The sequence below is a fragment of the Gekko japonicus genome, unplaced genomic scaffold (genome assembly GCF_001447785.1).
Source record: "Gekko japonicus isolate JY-2015 unplaced genomic scaffold, Gekko_japonicus_V1.1 scaffold785, whole genome shotgun sequence".
Classification (NCBI taxonomy): Eukaryota; Metazoa; Chordata; class Lepidosauria; order Squamata; family Gekkonidae; genus Gekko; species Gekko japonicus.
In genome coordinates this window covers 72,215-87,832 of record NW_015160232.1, presented here as the reverse complement: position 1 = coordinate 87,832, position 15,618 = coordinate 72,215, and the positions used below count along the sequence as shown (strand labels likewise).

Genomic DNA, 15,618 nt, shown 5'->3' with positions numbered 1-15,618 from the left:
TCTGGTCCATGGGGTCGCGAAGAATCGGACTCGACTGTGCGACTGAACAACAACAATTGGTTTCTGTCAGGTTGTGAAGTACTCTGGGCACTTGAAAGGGTGAGATCATAGCAAAAGCAAGATTTATTAATTATTATTCTTGGATAGTTATATGTTCCTTTTCTCCCCAATGGGGCTCAAAGTGGCTTACAACACCTTTCTCTCCCCCCCCCCCTTTTATCTGGGTCACAATATCCCTGTGAAGTAGGCTAGACTAAGAGAATGTGATTGGCATAAGAATCACCCAGTGAGCTTTCATGGCATAGAGGAGGATTTGAACCTGGGTCACAAAGATCATTTATTTATTTACTTACTTCATTTATACTCCCCCTTTATCCCCACTGGAGATTCAAAATGTCACATTTTGTTCTCCTCTCCTGCATTTTATCCTCACGACATCTCTGTGAGATAGGTTAGGTTGAGAGTCTGTGACTGGCTCAAAGTCACCCAGCAAACTCCCATGGCAGAGTGGGGATTCAGACCTCTCCACACACCATGGTCCCAATCCAAATCAGTTCCCTGCACTACTTCAGACAGACCACTGAGGCCCCTCCCCTCCCCAGGGTCTAGAAACCTTCCAGAGTTACAATTGATTTCCATACTACAGGGATCAGTTCCCCTGGAGAAAATGACTGCTTTGGAGGGTGGTCTCATTGGCCTTGTACCCCAGTGATGTCCCTCCCTTTCCCAAACACTGCCCTCCCCAGGCTCTGCCCCTAAGTCTCCAGGAATTTTCCAACCTGGAACTGGCAGCCCTACTTTATTTTATTCTCATTTCAACTCTGTCAGGCCGGATAGTTTGAGACTGTGTGAATTACATCTGCATTACAAGTTATTACAACACTCAGGACAATGGAACCCCCAGGGCTTAACAGAGATATCAGTTTCTTATCTCACTACACATGCTAAGTCACTCAGTTCATACTTGTACCCAGAATTAAACTTTGTTGGTCTTAAAGATGCCACTGGACTCAGACTTAGTTCTTAATCTGTTGTTAACTCTTTTATTATCTGTATGCCAATTTGCTGCTGTCCACAAGTCATACCAAATGCATTATTCCAATTGTAACTGTATTTATTGCTCGGTTACTTATGTATCTTGACTCTAATTAGTCAATTAGATGACCCACCTATATGTAACATTTGAGGAAATCTGTTTCTTTGTATCTGAAGGAGTGTGCATCTACACATGCTAAGTCTTTCAGTTCTCGCTAATACCCGGAATTGAACTTGGTTGGTCTTGGAGGTGCCACTGGACTCAAACTTGGTTCTCACATCTGTTTAACTCTTGTATTTGTATAGTAATTTACTGCTATTCACAGATCTAACCAACTGCCTTAATCCAATCTCAGATATAATGGCATCTTGACTCTAACTAGCCCTTCTTACCTATATGTAATGGTTGAAGAAATTTCCCCCCACTGTATCTGAAGAAGTGCGGGTGTACACGAAAGCTTATACTTTGAATAAAACTTTGTTGGTCTTAAAGGTGTCTCTGGACTCAAACTTTGTTGTGCTGCTTCAGATCAACACAGGTCCCCACATGAATTTTGTGGGGCTTACTTTCAAGTGAACATGCATAGGAGGACTGTGCCCAGGCAGCGTTATGTTAAATAATATGAATTATTCTGTGGTCTAGGTCTAGCTTTGCCCGCCCCAGCGCACCTGAGCAGTCCCAATTTAACACGTAGCTACTCAGCAGCAATCAGTGGAAACTTCAAAGCGCCTGAACCTGCCTGTAAACTGACCCGCCACCTCAAAGAGAAAGGGGAAGGACTGCGGCGGGACCTTCGGCCAATCAGAAGCGTCGGCCGCGGCAGCTGAAACATTCTCAGCCAATGATCATCGCCGCCACCGACTGCACGGTTTGCTGCTTGCTCTTTGTGCGAGGTCAGCCGTGGTTGCTACCGCGAGGAAGGAAAAGGTGAACGGGAGCTGGAGGCTGTAGGTCGGGGCTCAGTGGGGGGGAGGGGAGTCCGAGAACGGGGGTGCTGCTGTCTGCCTGGGCTTCTTGGCCCCACATGACCAAGGCCCCGAGTTAAGGGGGGTGGGGAAGGGGCTGCATACTGTAAGGGGAAGATGCTTTCTTGGAAGGATAACCTGGGGGTCTCTTCGGGAGGGGGCTGAAAGCGGGACATCTTGGAGAGGAATTCGTAGCTTTCAGGATACAGGGCATGTGGAAGGGGGTCTAAATAGAAGAGGTATGGCAGAATTTATTTGTGTAGAAAAAGTATTGCCTGTTATTTATAATAATTCTAAATGGTTGAGCAAAAATTTAATATGATCAGCATTTCAACCCAACTGTCTAAAGGAGATGATAAGTAAAGGGGGAGAGGGAGCTAGTACACGCCAAATAAATAGGCACATATTCTGGCTTGAGTGAATAAACTAGCCCCAAATATGACAGCCCTCGCTAAAGCAAAAGGTTTGTAATTTACTGGGCTGCTACTGAGAAAATCCTCTCCAGGGTAGCTTGTGATTGAAGACAGAGCCATCAGAAGATTCCTCTGTGCCCAGTCTTAAAAAGTGGGGTGGTCCAGGTGAAGCTGTGTGGGAGAAGACCCTCCCTTGAGAATTGGTAGGTTTTGTTTGCATTCAGAAGGGCAGCTCTTGAGGGCATGTGATAGAATTTGTATATTTCTGAAACTTAAAATAAAGGACATATAATGGAATGGTGGGGGTGAGAATTCTTAAAAGGTTGTTGATCATTCTGGTCCTAGACATTGTGCAAGTGTACACTGACTGCCTGAAACAAGTGCCAAATATGCGTACGACATGTTTACATTGACAACTTGAAATTGGTGAAATTAAAGTAATGGCGATGTTCCCTTTCTCCCCCTCCAAAAAAACCAAACACCCAGGGAAATGTACTTAGTGGTTCCTTTACTGGTTGCTTTCATGTGCAAGGCACACTTTTTCAAATATTTGAAAAAGTGTGCCTTGCACATGAATGCTCATATCTTGAATAAACCTTTGTTGGTCTTAAAGGTGCCACTGGACTCTTAACTGTTTTCTACTGCTTCAGATGAACGCAGCTGACCAACTGGATAGATCGTCTGATTAGGAAGCAGTTCTTTGGGCCTATTCATATGAGCTGCACATCTCCATAGGAAAGTACTTATCTTCCAAATACCTATTGCTCTGTACCTATTCCAAATACCTATTGCTTCTCTTCCAAATACCTATTGCTCTGAGAGCCAGTTTGGTGTAGTGGTTAAGTGTGCGGACTCTAATCTGGGAGAACCGGGTTTGATTCCCCACTCCTCCACTTGCACCTGCTGATGTGACCTTGGGTCAGTCACAAGCTCTGGCACAGCTGTCCTTGGAAAAGAGCAGTTTGTGTCAGAGTTCTCTCAGCCCCACCCACCTCACAGGGTGTCTGTTGTGGGGAGGGGAAGGGAAAGGAGTTTGTAAGCTGCTCTGAGACACCTTTGGGTAGTGAAGGGCAGGGTATAAATCCAATCTCTTCTTCTCTTCTTCTTCTACCAGTAACAAGAAATCTGCAATGCATACTATAGGGATGATCTGCAGTGCCCATGTTAGTCTGGGCAGAGGTGTGCTTCATCTTAGAAAGGAACACTTTTCCCATTCTCTCTTGCACACAGACAAAACTGCTTTGCACTGTTGCAGAACAACCTCCCCAGTCTTTAGCTTGCCTCCTTTTTCACTGCAGGGATACGCTTTGCTTTAGATTCTGCAAAACTCCTTTTCTCCAGTATAGCTGCTGTTCTAAGAGAGAGCTTTTTGTACATGCATAGTTTTGAGGGTCATTATTAGGTTGTTTTCTTCCCAGGGGGAAGCAGGTGGAGAGAAACTCCTCCAAGGGACAAGAAATTTGCAAAACATCAGCAAAACAGCAGGGAGAAATATTCCATTCATTAAGGGCCTGAACAAAGGTGAATGCGGAGGCACTCTGAAAGAACAGCTCAGCGGTATTTTCATGGTCCAACTCCTGCCCTAACAAACAAATGTAAGACTGCGCTTTCCTTTCCACAGAGTTCCATACTGGTCGATGGAAACCTTCAAGAACTGTACTTGTGCTGGATCAGGTGGCAGCCAGGGAGACTGTAACTCTAAGGAAGAGCATTTCCTCTACTTTGCCTATGGCAGTAACTTGTTGCGGGAGAGGATAACATTGAAAAACCCATCTGCAGCTTTTCATGCCGTAGCAAAGTTACAGGTTGGTCCTGCCTTGGTTTTTCTTTTTACATATGCTGAAGACACTTGTTCTCTACTTAAGTTGAGACTGCCATATGTGGGAGATGTGTCATCATGAACAAATGTATGTCTAACAAACGAGGTGCTTCTGGGCTTCTTGGAAAAAGGATGAGATAAAAGTCTAGTAAATATATAAGGTTACCTTTGATCCTATTGATCTTTCTGCAGTTCTTATTATAGTGAAAGTAGTTAATAAGATACAGTCTTTTTCTGATTTGGGATTTGAAAATGGAGTATGTTGGCTCCAAGAGGGCAACAGCACAACTGTTACTAGCTTGCCTGGAGACTACCAAGTGTGGGTTCTGAATCAGCGTTGGGATCTTAGAATGTAGCTCGTTTCTGGTAAAGCTGAAGGTTGCTTCCAGTCCACACAGAGGTTTTGCTCCAGTTTGGCATTCAGACTGGAGTGGATTTCTTTTTGTTTCCTTTTGATTTTTTAGCGTCCACATGAAGCTGACCCCTAATTGTTCACTATTCATGTTTTCCCCTGCTTTGCTTCCATTATTTACCAAGCCTGATTTGATGTGATCTTTTAGGGAAGATCACAGTCAAATCACCTTTGAATGCTGTGTGGACAGGAAGGTTGGTATCCTGGCCAGTTCTGCCCACATCTATCCCATTTTCCTCACCCCCACAACCGCCATTTCCCCCATGCCAGTGGAATTTGGCGGGGGGGGGGGGCTTTTAAAAAATAAGTAACAGACATGTTGCACTAGTTTAAAATTGGTAACTGACTGTTGCTTAATGCTATAACTATACATTAATTACTCAGATATTTTTAAGGCTGAAAAGGCCCTCCAGTGGCACTGGATGGGGAGGAATGGTGGACACGGGGGGGCAGGGACAAGGAAAATGTGAGGGAAACTGCCATGTGGATCCCTCCATTGCCACAGAGAATGCCTCTGCATTTGCAGGGGCAACAGAGAGCAACATGAAAAACCGTGGCTGTGTGGATGCAGCCAAAGTATATTATTATTTTATATCTTTCATTTAACTCATTATTTGTATTTGGTCAGTTACCCAATTGAAACTGTTAGGCACATGACAAGGGAAGTAATTTTTCTGTCCTCTGGTATTCAGCTGATCCTTCGTGAACTTTGTTTCAATTAATTGAATGATAGAAAGACCAGAAAGGTATCCATGTGTTGCCACTTTGTGATGTTCTATTCACCCTCTACCTATATTTACAGACCGGTAACTTCTATTTCACTGTATCTGAAGAAGTGTGCATGGACACGAAAGCTCACACCTTGAATAAAACTTTTTGGTCTTAAAGGTGCCACCGGACTCAAACTTTGTTCTGTCTCTTGTACTGTTCGTAATATTGTAAGACAGCTGGAATGCTGAGTAAAAGAGTGGGATTGAAACAAAGCCAGTAAATAAATAGGTGCAGACTAATGATTTCTCTTATTTAATTCACAGGATCACAAGCTTGCTTTTGGCTCTCCTCAAGGTAAACAGAGTTTGACTTGGCATGGAAGTACAGCTACTATTCTGCACAGCCCTGGTGATGAAGTCTGGGGCATAGTGTGGCTGATGAACAGTCGTGATTTAAGTTCTCTGGACAAGTAAGTTGGGGTTATGGTGGCACATTTCTTCATTCCATTCGTTATTTCAAGGCTGGCTTCCATTATTCTTGTCTCCTCCATTTTATCCTCACAATGATCCTGCGAGATAGGTCAGGCTAAGCGCGTGTAACATTGACCTAAGGTCACCCACCAAGCTTCCATCACAGAGTGGGGATTCGAGCCTGGGTCTCCCAGACCTTAACTGGACACTCGAATCACTACACCACACAGGCTCCTGGCAGCTTATTAAATGAGCCCTGCATTCTTAATGGTCGCGTTCCGCGTGTTTTGTTGTCAGGTGTCAATTCTTTGCTAAAACAATGGTCAAAACTAGAAGGCTGCTTAAAAACCATTTTAGTGTGGGGAAAAGGTGGCATGGATCTGAAGTGCTAACTTCGTAATATTCACTTAAAGTTGTGTGTGTGCGCGAGTGTAGAGTGCCGTCAAGTCACAGCTGACTTATGGCGACCCCAGCAAGCGGCTTTCAAGGCAAGGGAGAAGCAGAGGTGGTCTGCCATGGCCTGCCTCTGCAGGGTTTTCTTTGGAGGTCTCCCTTCCAGGTACTGATCCTGCTTCGCTTCCGAGACCGGGCTATCCCATGCCACTTCCCCTCCCAATTTAAAGCTGCAAAACAGAAATTATAATATAATTTTATAAAATCTTGCTGCAAGTTCTTTTTTTTTAATTTAATTTTATTTTAAAAGAACAGTTAAAAATAGGAAAGCAAATCCTGATGTTTATGCAGAGCAAACAGGGAAGTGTCGATTTTATGTGCTGCTGACGCTTCTAAGAGGGGCATCCATTTTTCTTGGAGGTTGTCAGGGACAGGTTGATTTTCAGATCGAAGGATACTAGTGGAAACTTTGTCCTGTAGAAAAAAGTCCCACAACTTCAGATACCAATCGCTCAGTAGCAGCGTCTTCTTAGATTCCCAATGAAATGCTATAACATTCCTAGCAGCCGCAAGACATAATTCTATTAGCTCTTTCATAAGCCCATTGGGGGCGGGATGGCGCCAATAATTCAGGAGGAACAAGGAGGGTTGCAGTTGGAGGGCGCAACCTGTAATTAGAAATATTTGGGCGGACCTTGGGACACTCCCACCAACAATGAATATAGGTGCCTCAGCCGCCACAGTTTTTCCAACATCTGTCAGGGATCGCGGGGTTGATGCCATGCAGCTGATGTGGGGTCAGGTACCATCAAAATAGAAGTTTATAGGTTAACATTTGAATATTGGTGGAACAAGAGCGGCAAAGAGGAGAGGACCTGCTGCAAGTTCTAACGATTAAATCTCACTGCTTCACTTAAAAAAATAATAGAAATAGCATCGTAATCTGTCGCAGAGCGTAATTTAATTAGAGCTGGGTTTCCTCTTGGATTTTTGCTGCAAGAGGCGTAGGGTACAAGGGCGGCATAAGGAATTTTGTTTCATAAAAAGGGGTCTTTTCTGTGTGCTTCCACGTGATACTTTTCATTGGCAGCAGTGGTGGAGCGATGGGATGGACTCTGTTAAAGGCCAGTTTGGTGTAGTGGTTAAGTGCAAGGACCCTAATCTGGGAGAACCCGCTTTGATTCCCCACTCCTCCACTTGCATCTGCTGGATGACCTTGGGCAAGCCATAGTTCTGATAACAGCTGTCCTTGAAAAAGAGCAGTTTCTGTCAGAGCTCTCTCAGCCCCACCCACCTCACAGGGTGTCTGTTGTGGAGAGGGGGAGGGAAAGGAGTTTGTAAACCGCTCTGAGACACCTTTGGGTAGTGAAGGGCGGGGTATAAATCCAATCTCTTCTCTTCTTCTTCTTCCTGCTGCAGAGGTTCTGAGCTACCACCCTTGTTTGGCATGCTGGCACTGCTTTCTTGTGCCAGAATGACTTGGTCTGTGTATGCATACATTTAAGTGTTAGGACTATTGCAAATCTGACTGAGTGATTTGTTTCTGCAGAGCTGATCCTAGTGCTGAATAGGTGTTCTGATAAATAGTCTAGGGTTGGAGTCCTCAATCATGTTGAGCCTGCAGGTGGTTCCAGAGTTTTTAGAATCACACAACGGCTGCCATGGGGGCCAGGGCCAATTTCAAAAAGGCTGCCAGGGACTGCTTGGGCCAATCAGAAAATACTGGGAGGTTGCAAGCCAAGCTTCTTTCTACAGTAGAGACAGCTGTTTCAAAGTGGGTGCTTCCTGCAGACACAAAGGCGATTCCTTCTAGTTTCTTATGAAATGCATCCTACTCCAATGTGATGGAGAAAAGCCAGGACTGTCAATGTGAAGAAGAAGAAGAGATTGGATTTATACCCCCCCCCCCTTCACTACCCAAAGGTGTCTCAGAGCGGCTTACAAACTCCTTTCCCTTCCCCTCCCCACAACAGACACCCTGTGAGGTAGGTGGGGCTGAGAGAGCTCTTGACAGAAACTGCTCTTTTTCAAGAACAGCTGTGCCAGAGTTATGGCTTGCCCAAGGTCATCCAGCCAGGTGCAAGCGGAGGAGTGGGGAATCAAACCAGGTTCTCCCAGATTAGAGTCCGTGCACTTAACCACTACACCAAACTCGCTCTGAGGAAGAAGCTAACGTCCCCCCTGGGAATCCATCAGAAGCACCAAGTTGGGCACCACTGATCTAGGGAGGTATATCAGCACATCACAGGTCTGAGTATGTGCATCTGTGTGTTCTTGTGGATAATTTGGGATGTGCTGAACTAGGAAGTGAAAGGTCTGTAGGAGATAGTAGTTCCTTCTGGCAAGGGCGGTATCATTAGTGGCCCGTGTCTTGTGACTCCTATCTTGAACTGACTAGCTTCTATTGTTAAAATCAGTTTTGTGGGGTTTTTTAGTGTGATGTACATGTACAAACAGTATACACCCAGACCACCAGCATATGAACACTTCATTGATCCTTTCTGTTTCCACACAGGAGATTAGGGAACTAACAGGATCATCAGCAGTGTTCCCTCTAAGCTGAGTAAATGTGAGCTAGCTCACAGTTTTTTAGCCTCCGGCTCACACACTTTTGTCTTAGCTCAGGAAGGATGGCTCCAGAGCAAACTAATTTATGCAGTAGCCAAATTGCTCCTTACAGCTTTAATGCCAGTAGCTCACAAAGCAGAAGTTTTGCTCACACGACTTCACAGCTTAGAGGGAGCATTGGTCATCAGAGGTGGCAGAGTGCTAATCAGCTGCTCTCTCTATAAATTATTGCATAACTTTATTCCTCTTCCACTTCCAGTTTAATGCTAAATTTTGCCACTGGCAGCACATAACGCTGCTGTTGAGAGACACAGCCTGGTTGCATAAACATAGGTGTTGGCTGGCATTCTAAGCATTAAAAATTGCTGGCAAAGATACTGTTAAACACTTTTTTTTGTCACATATTGCATGATGCTCACTAAACACTTTAAATAGATAAATTATTGTATTTGTTTTCATGGTTTGATTTGATATGAAAGGTGTGTCTTCTCTTTCAGACAAGAGGGAGTTGAAGGTAGTCTTTATGCCCCGATAGAAATTAACATCAGCACTCAAGAAGGGAAAACATTAAGATGTCGAAGTTATCAGATGAATGCCTATGTTGCTAATCTTCCTTCTCCGCACTACAAGAAAGTAAGTATTCTTTGTAATCCTAACAGTCCAGTCCTAAACAGAGTAACGCCCTTCTAAGTCCATTGAAGCGAATGGGCTTAGAAGGGTGTAACTCTTTTTAGGATTGCACGAGAGAAAGGCTTATACAGGAGCTGATAAGAAGAAAATTGTTCCTCATCTAGAACGGAGTTATCCTTTGGTATTAGTTCCAGGAAACTGAGCCAATGAAAAATGTAGCCTGTGTCTGACAACGAGCCACAACTCCTAGGAACTTAGTTATTAAGTTCTATTATTATGACAAGCTAAAGTAGAGAACTTTATTTTTTGACATAACGATCAAGATACTCTACTGCAGGTATTCTGATTTCACATGGCAAAGATCTTGCCCAAATGTGTCCATGGAAGTCATATCCATATTCCGTGCTTTCTCACTGCTGCTTTGACACTGTCATTCCATTTTTGCAAAATAAGATGGACGTGTCCCAACGAACTCATAAAAATCAACACTGTGTTCATCACTAGTCTCCTTGGGGACCTTGGGCGCCCTCAGTGTACCCCAGAGGAGAATACTGAAGTACTTTCTTACTAGCAAAATCAGTGGATGTAGCTCTGCCCTCCTTGCAGCCGTGTCACTGTCAGTGGTGCACGGAAGAGTGAGTTTTTCCCCATTGCCAAACCTGAGCAGGATCCAATCTGGCATGAAGATGAGGTGAGCTTGCAACACCTCCCCACTCCTGTTTGCTTGGTTGGGAAGCCACACAGAGGCAAGGAAGGAGAGCGGAGGAGGCGTGCCTGCAATGCTGGAGAGAGTCACCCGTCGTCTTAATTTGCCCCGTATGCACGTCGGACGCTTGGAACAAGCCGAACCTGCAAGATCTGTTCCTAGCCTTGGGCTATGTTGCTGCATGTCTCGAATGGCTCGGGAGACGCTTAACTGCACGCACAGCCCACGCTCGTTTGGCTCCAACATCCACGCACCGTAGCTGCAAAGACAAGTTGTTAGAATAAAAAGTGACTTTTTTGAGTCTTGCACTTAAATCTCCAGATTGGGGCTTTTACTGTTTTGAAAGTTGCCCGCCAGTCAAGATTAACGGTGCTGTCCCGAACAGTTAGCCTCTTGCGCCCTGGCCGGGATGGCCCAATCTTGTCATATCTCAGAAGCTAAGCAGGGCTGACCCTGGTCAATACCTGGCTGGGAAACTCCTGAGGAAGTCCTGGGTGGCCTGGCTGACCTGCATGGTCCGAGCTAGCCTGATCTTGGAAGTCAAGCAGCCCCTGATCTTGGAAGTCAAGCAGCTCAAATCTGCCCTCTGAGCAACTTCCTGCTTCCTTTCCCAGGGCGGCTGCTGCAGCCACACCATAGCTTGCTTCCTTAGTACACGGATCGGAGGCCATGAAGGAAGTCCAGGGTTGCTACCCGGAGGCAGGCAATGGCAGACCATCCTTTGCGTCTCTCGTCTTGAAAATCCTACAGGGTTTGCCGTAAGTGGGCTGTGACTCGACAGCCCTTTCCACCAGCATGCCACTGTGGGCTTAGAAGGGTGTACCTCTGTTCAGGGCGGCACTGCTAAGATTCAGTTCCCCCTTCTCAGTTGTGCTTCATGAACTTGTGAAGAAGGACATCCTCTTGCTTGCCACTAGATTAATTCCTCTATCCTCAGTCTATTATCTGTATATTTAAAACAAAGTCTGGGGCCAGTTTATTATGTGTAAAATCTCTGATTCACTTCAAAGACAACGATCTGGTATTGCCATGACCTATTCAATATTTGTCCGCACGTGGTTTCCGTGGCTGCAGTATATGACAGAGGCAGAACTTCTTCCTACTAATATAGCTTACTCTTCTTGGCTTTTCTTCTAGCTACTCTAGCTCTCCTTTTTACATACAATGAAATGCACACAGAATTCTTCTATATCTGAGATCTAGCTCTAATCTAGTCCTCATGTTCTCCTAATTGACAAAGGCAGTGCAGTTACCAGCACTCCTTACCCTTATTTATTGGCTGATGAAGGTTCGAGAGTGTCAGAATGGTTTCTACTGCTAAATGATTAGTTTATAATCCAACTTGATCCTCTTGTTGTTGCTTGTTCAATGCTTGTGATGTTTATTGTGGTAAATGATTGTTTAAAAACGAATAAAAAAAAATATATATATTTTTTTTAAAAAACCCCAAACTGTTATTTTAAATTTGAGGCTATTTATTTTTTGCTGTTGTCAACGTCTGAATGATAGTCCATTCTTTTTTTTTGTTTTTTTTGTCATGTCATGCTGAGGGGGCCGCTTCTTGCAGCAGTTAGAAATACTTCTGCTTTTTTTTTTGCTTCTCTCTCACTAGAACGCCAAGTTTTGGCAATGGTGTCTGCAAATCTCTGATTCTTTCAGTTGCTTCTCATAGCTTTAGCAAGCGTTGAAAATGGGAGAAACTGGAACGGCTTTTTTAAAAGGGTTGTTTAGGATATGGTAAATGGTGCTTAGTAAGCTGTAGAACCCTCTACTATTATCATTTCAGCGTTTGTAAGAGGGAATGGGGCACAGCTACAGGGCCTCTGTGGAAGGTGGTCTTCTCAATGGAATGGATCCAGTCAGCTTTTTCAGTCAATGCCACTTAATTCCTATCCTTACTACAGCCCCCAGCCCACGTGGCTTTTATCCATGCAGGTCTCATGATGCCCACCATAGTCTGTTTCGTAGTTTCCTCCCCTTTTCAGCAGTGGAAAAAAAATGGTTGGCTTTAACCCACTGTGACTGAAAGCGGCCGTTTTTGTTTCTCTGTCGCATCTTGTTTAGTGGTGTGACAGGAAAAAACAGATCAGCAGGTGGTGCCCCCCACCCCATTTCAGGAAAAAAAGCAGCCACTGCTGCCAAGCTGGCTACATGCCTCCATGGGGTTGGAAGTGCTTAGGACCCACCAGTGTGGGGCCCTGGGCAGCTGCACTTAACTGGCCGTAGGTTAAGGTAAAGGTTCCCTTGCTCGAAAGCCAGTCGAATCCGACTCTAGGGTTGCGGTGCTCATCTCCGTTTCAAAGCTGAAGAGCCAGCGCTGTCCGAAGACGTTTCCGTGGTCATGTGGCCGGCATGACTAAACACCACGGCGCACGGAACGCTGTTACCTTCCCACCGAAGTGGTACCTATTTATCTACTTGCAATTTCTTGCTTTCGAACTGCTAGGTTGGCAGGAGCTGGAACTAGAGACGGGAGCTCACTCCGTCATGCGGCACCCAGGTCTCGAACTGCTGAACTACTGACCTTCCACAGCCTGCAGTTCAGCGTCTTAACCACTTGAGCCACCGCAGCAGTAGGTTAAGACCACCCTGTAAATGTTATTTGAGAGCAGGGAAAACACACAATACACGTTTCATCGCTGAGCATATGTAAAATGCAAGATGGTACAAAAACATTCTTTGACGTGGAACATTTGGAGTGGCTTCTTGTCTTAGAATGGATTTAGATTTAAATGACTCCATGTTGCCTCTCTCGTGGCGCAATGAGTTTTTCACAGCAAATCAAGGCCTGCCTCATGCCACTCTGCTAAGCAAATTATGGAGCCTTCAAATGGCTCTTCCTCCAGTTGTATTTGTTTGTTTAGATCCTGGTCAAAACAGTACACCACACTGGAGAAAGGCTTCAAGCTTTGCTGAGCTCAGTGGTAATACACGGCAATATGTTTATATGAATTCATACTTGATGTATGAAAGTTGGTCTCTGTGAGCATGCTTATCACTTGCAACATCAAGCAGTCATTTGTATGTGTGAATGGGTTATCACTGGTCTGGGACTAGGGACAATTTTTATATCTCATAAGATAATTTCATATCTCATATCATCTTGGTGGATTCAGTTTACCTATTCAGCTGCCAGTCATCAAACGCAGAGAAATATGATGGTGTACATGCATGTGTGAATGGGCCGTAATCTAGTCCCTTGATCTATTTACCATTTCTATGTATGATCAATGGTGCTAAAAAATCAACAGTAGATTCTGACTCCAGCTGTGCCTTTTGTTTGTGTAGGTCATCTGTATGGGGGCAAAGCAGAATGGTTTGCCCACTGGCTATCAGAAGAAATTAGAAACTATAGAGACAAACAACTATACGGGAAATGTGCCAGTGTTTGAAGAAATTGAAGCGGCTATCAGTGCTTTTGAGAAGACAACATAATAAAGTAACTGTTTTGGAACAACTCTGTTTTTGTTTATCTGCCTTGATTGACTTTTTATTTGAGCATCATTTTCACGCAAATTTTTGTAATTGTTAAAATGCACTTTAAATGGAGTACTGTTTAGTACCTTCTGTATTCCTGATTAACAGGACAATCCAAAATAGAATTTGTATCTTTCTAAGCCTGTTGACCTCCATGGATTTAAAAGGGGGTAAGAGTACCTGGGATGTCAGTGTTAAAAGTATTGAAATTTAAGATCTTGATTCCATTGCAATGCTTAAATGGTGCTGCAAAGCCCCTTGTGTTATAGCGTCTAAAAGTCAGTGAGATGGTCATTCATCATTCTGCTTGAGTAGAGTACTAACCTTGTTTTCATACTGTCAGGCAAAGCAGCATTTGGAAATTATGCTGCCCATAGCCTGGGCTCTTATTGATTTAGATCTTTTTACCCTAATTTTCTCCCCAGTTTGAACCCAAAGCAGTTAAAATTCTTCTCCCCCGCTTTATCATCACAACAGCCCTGTGAGGCAGGAGAGGCTGAGAGGTAGTGTCCGGCCCTTGTAACAAATGAGTTCAACACCTCTGCTCTAACCACTGTGCCCTGCTGGCTTTTCCTATAACTCTTCTTTTGCAGGAGTATAGCTTTCAATTTCTTTATCATGCTGTCTGCCTACCTTCGTCACTGCATTATTTTAACAACTCATATAAACCCATATTTTAACAGGAGGCATTTTACTAAAAAATTCTACTGAATTATGTAGGGAGAAGTAATGGCAGAGGGTCCAGCGGCATGAATGCTTATTACCAAAAACTTTTTGTTAATCTTTGAGGTTCTGCCAAGCCCCTGTTGTTTCTGCAGGATTTTTGCTCATCCATAACGCCGGAGAGATCGTGGGATTCCTCCACCCCCTTCCCTTCATCAAAGCGAGAAGGAAAGATGGTGGAAGGATTCGTGACAGCGAATTGGTGCCGCTGGTCTCACACTCTTTGCAGCAGTGGAAACACTTTGTGAAACTTTCTGGGGACAAACCTGCGAAGTCGGGCCGCACCACTTCCCGCCCTAACGCAAAACGCAGGCACCGCCTACCCGATAACCAACAAGCACGTTTATTGTTTTTGCACGCTGAAACATAAAGGCCTCTGCGGCTGCCACGGGTCGCTTCCCCGGCTCCTTCGCGCGTCTCACTTTGCCGCGTAGCCCCCAGCCGTTCCTCCTCCTCCCGGCTCTTCGTGCTCCTCTTCCTTCCTGGTCTCCCAGCCCACCCGAGCGCGGCTCCTGCAGAGGGCACTGCGAGGGGAAGGCCGCCGCCTGGCTATATATAAGGAGGGCAGAGGCCTCTCCTTTTCCAGCTCCGGGGGGCGGGGGCTTCCAAAGACGCGAGGCAGGGCGAGGAGGTGTTGCCGGAGCGCTTGCCTTCCGTCGCCCGCGCTGCGCTGCGCTGCCGCTTTGGCTTGTTCTTCTCGTCCAGCGGAGGGTAAGTTTGGGCTGCGCGCGCACCCGTTGGGGGGCTCCGGGCAGAGGGGAAAGGGAGGCTTGGCTGATGCTGGGGTGGGGCGCAGCTGCAAAATACGACCCCCGCCAGCTGGGAACAGGTGCTGAGCGGTTGGAAGAAAAGTTGCTCTTCGCCTTCGCTCGGCAGGACCGGCGCCTTCGAAGGCAAATGCGGGGGGCGGGAGGGGGCAGCGGAGAAAGCAAAAGTCGAGCATCTCGTCCATGCCCCGCGAATGGCTGGAGCCGCAGTTCCAGTGAAACCTCGCGCGCGGCCTTTCTCCCTGCACGCCACACCTCTGGCCGATCCGGACGCTTTCCGCGCCTGGAGTGGCTCTGGGGCAATGTTCCCTCTAAGCTGTAGAGTCTTGTGAGCAAAAATTCTACTTTGTGAGCTACTGGGATTAAGGTTGTGAGCAAGCAATTTGGTTACTGCATAAATTAGTTTGCACTGGAGCCATCCTTCTTGAGCTAGGACAAAAATGTGTGAGCCGGAGGCTAAAAAACTGTGAGCCAGCTCACACTAACTCAGCTTAGAGGGAACATTGCTCTGGGGGATCCAGGGATCTC

At 45.5% G+C, this 15,618-nt stretch overlaps 2 protein-coding genes across 4 annotated transcripts in view; both read left to right on the top strand.

The window, feature by feature from the left end:
• The first annotated feature begins 1,900 nt into the window (after positions 1–1,900).
• On the top strand, positions 1,901–13,572 carry GGCT (gamma-glutamylcyclotransferase). 2 transcript variants are annotated; one of them, XM_015412496.1, is made up of 5 exons: positions 1,901–1,963; positions 4,036–4,219; positions 5,680–5,825; positions 9,285–9,420; positions 13,412–13,572. In XM_015412496.1, exons 2-5 carry the CDS (start codon positions 4,052–4,054, stop codon positions 13,556–13,558), a joined length of 597 nt encoding a protein of 198 aa, XP_015267982.1. In that variant the 5' UTR covers positions 1,901–1,963; positions 4,036–4,051; the 3' UTR covers positions 13,559–13,572. The 2 variants fall into 2 exon arrangements, with proteins under 2 accessions (XP_015267982.1, XP_015267989.1); XM_015412503.1 differs by having other exon boundaries at positions 1,932–1,983.
• A 1,310-nt stretch (positions 13,573–14,882) lies between these two features.
• Positions 14,883–15,618, top strand: part of NOD1 (nucleotide binding oligomerization domain containing 1) — a 56,019-nt gene continuing 55,283 nt past the window's right edge. For both annotated transcript variants that reach the window (XM_015412443.1, XM_015412436.1), the window contains exon 1: positions 14,883–15,034. The gene's annotated coding sequence lies outside the window, so the exon portion shown is untranslated. The remainder of the gene's footprint in view (positions 15,035–15,618) is intronic.

Excerpts from the sequence above, each read along its gene's own strand:
- GGCT (XM_015412496.1), top strand. The coding sequence starts at position 4,052 with ATGGAAACCTTCAAGAACTGTACTTGTGCTGGATCAGGTGGCAGCCAG. Across the intron at positions 4,220-5,679 it reads ATGCCGTAGCAAAGTTACAG|GATCACAAGCTTGCTTTTGG; the intron begins GTTGGTCCTGCC and ends TTTAATTCACAG. Across the intron at positions 5,826-9,284 it reads GATTTAAGTTCTCTGGACAA|ACAAGAGGGAGTTGAAGGTA; the intron begins GTAAGTTGGGGT and ends CTTCTCTTTCAG.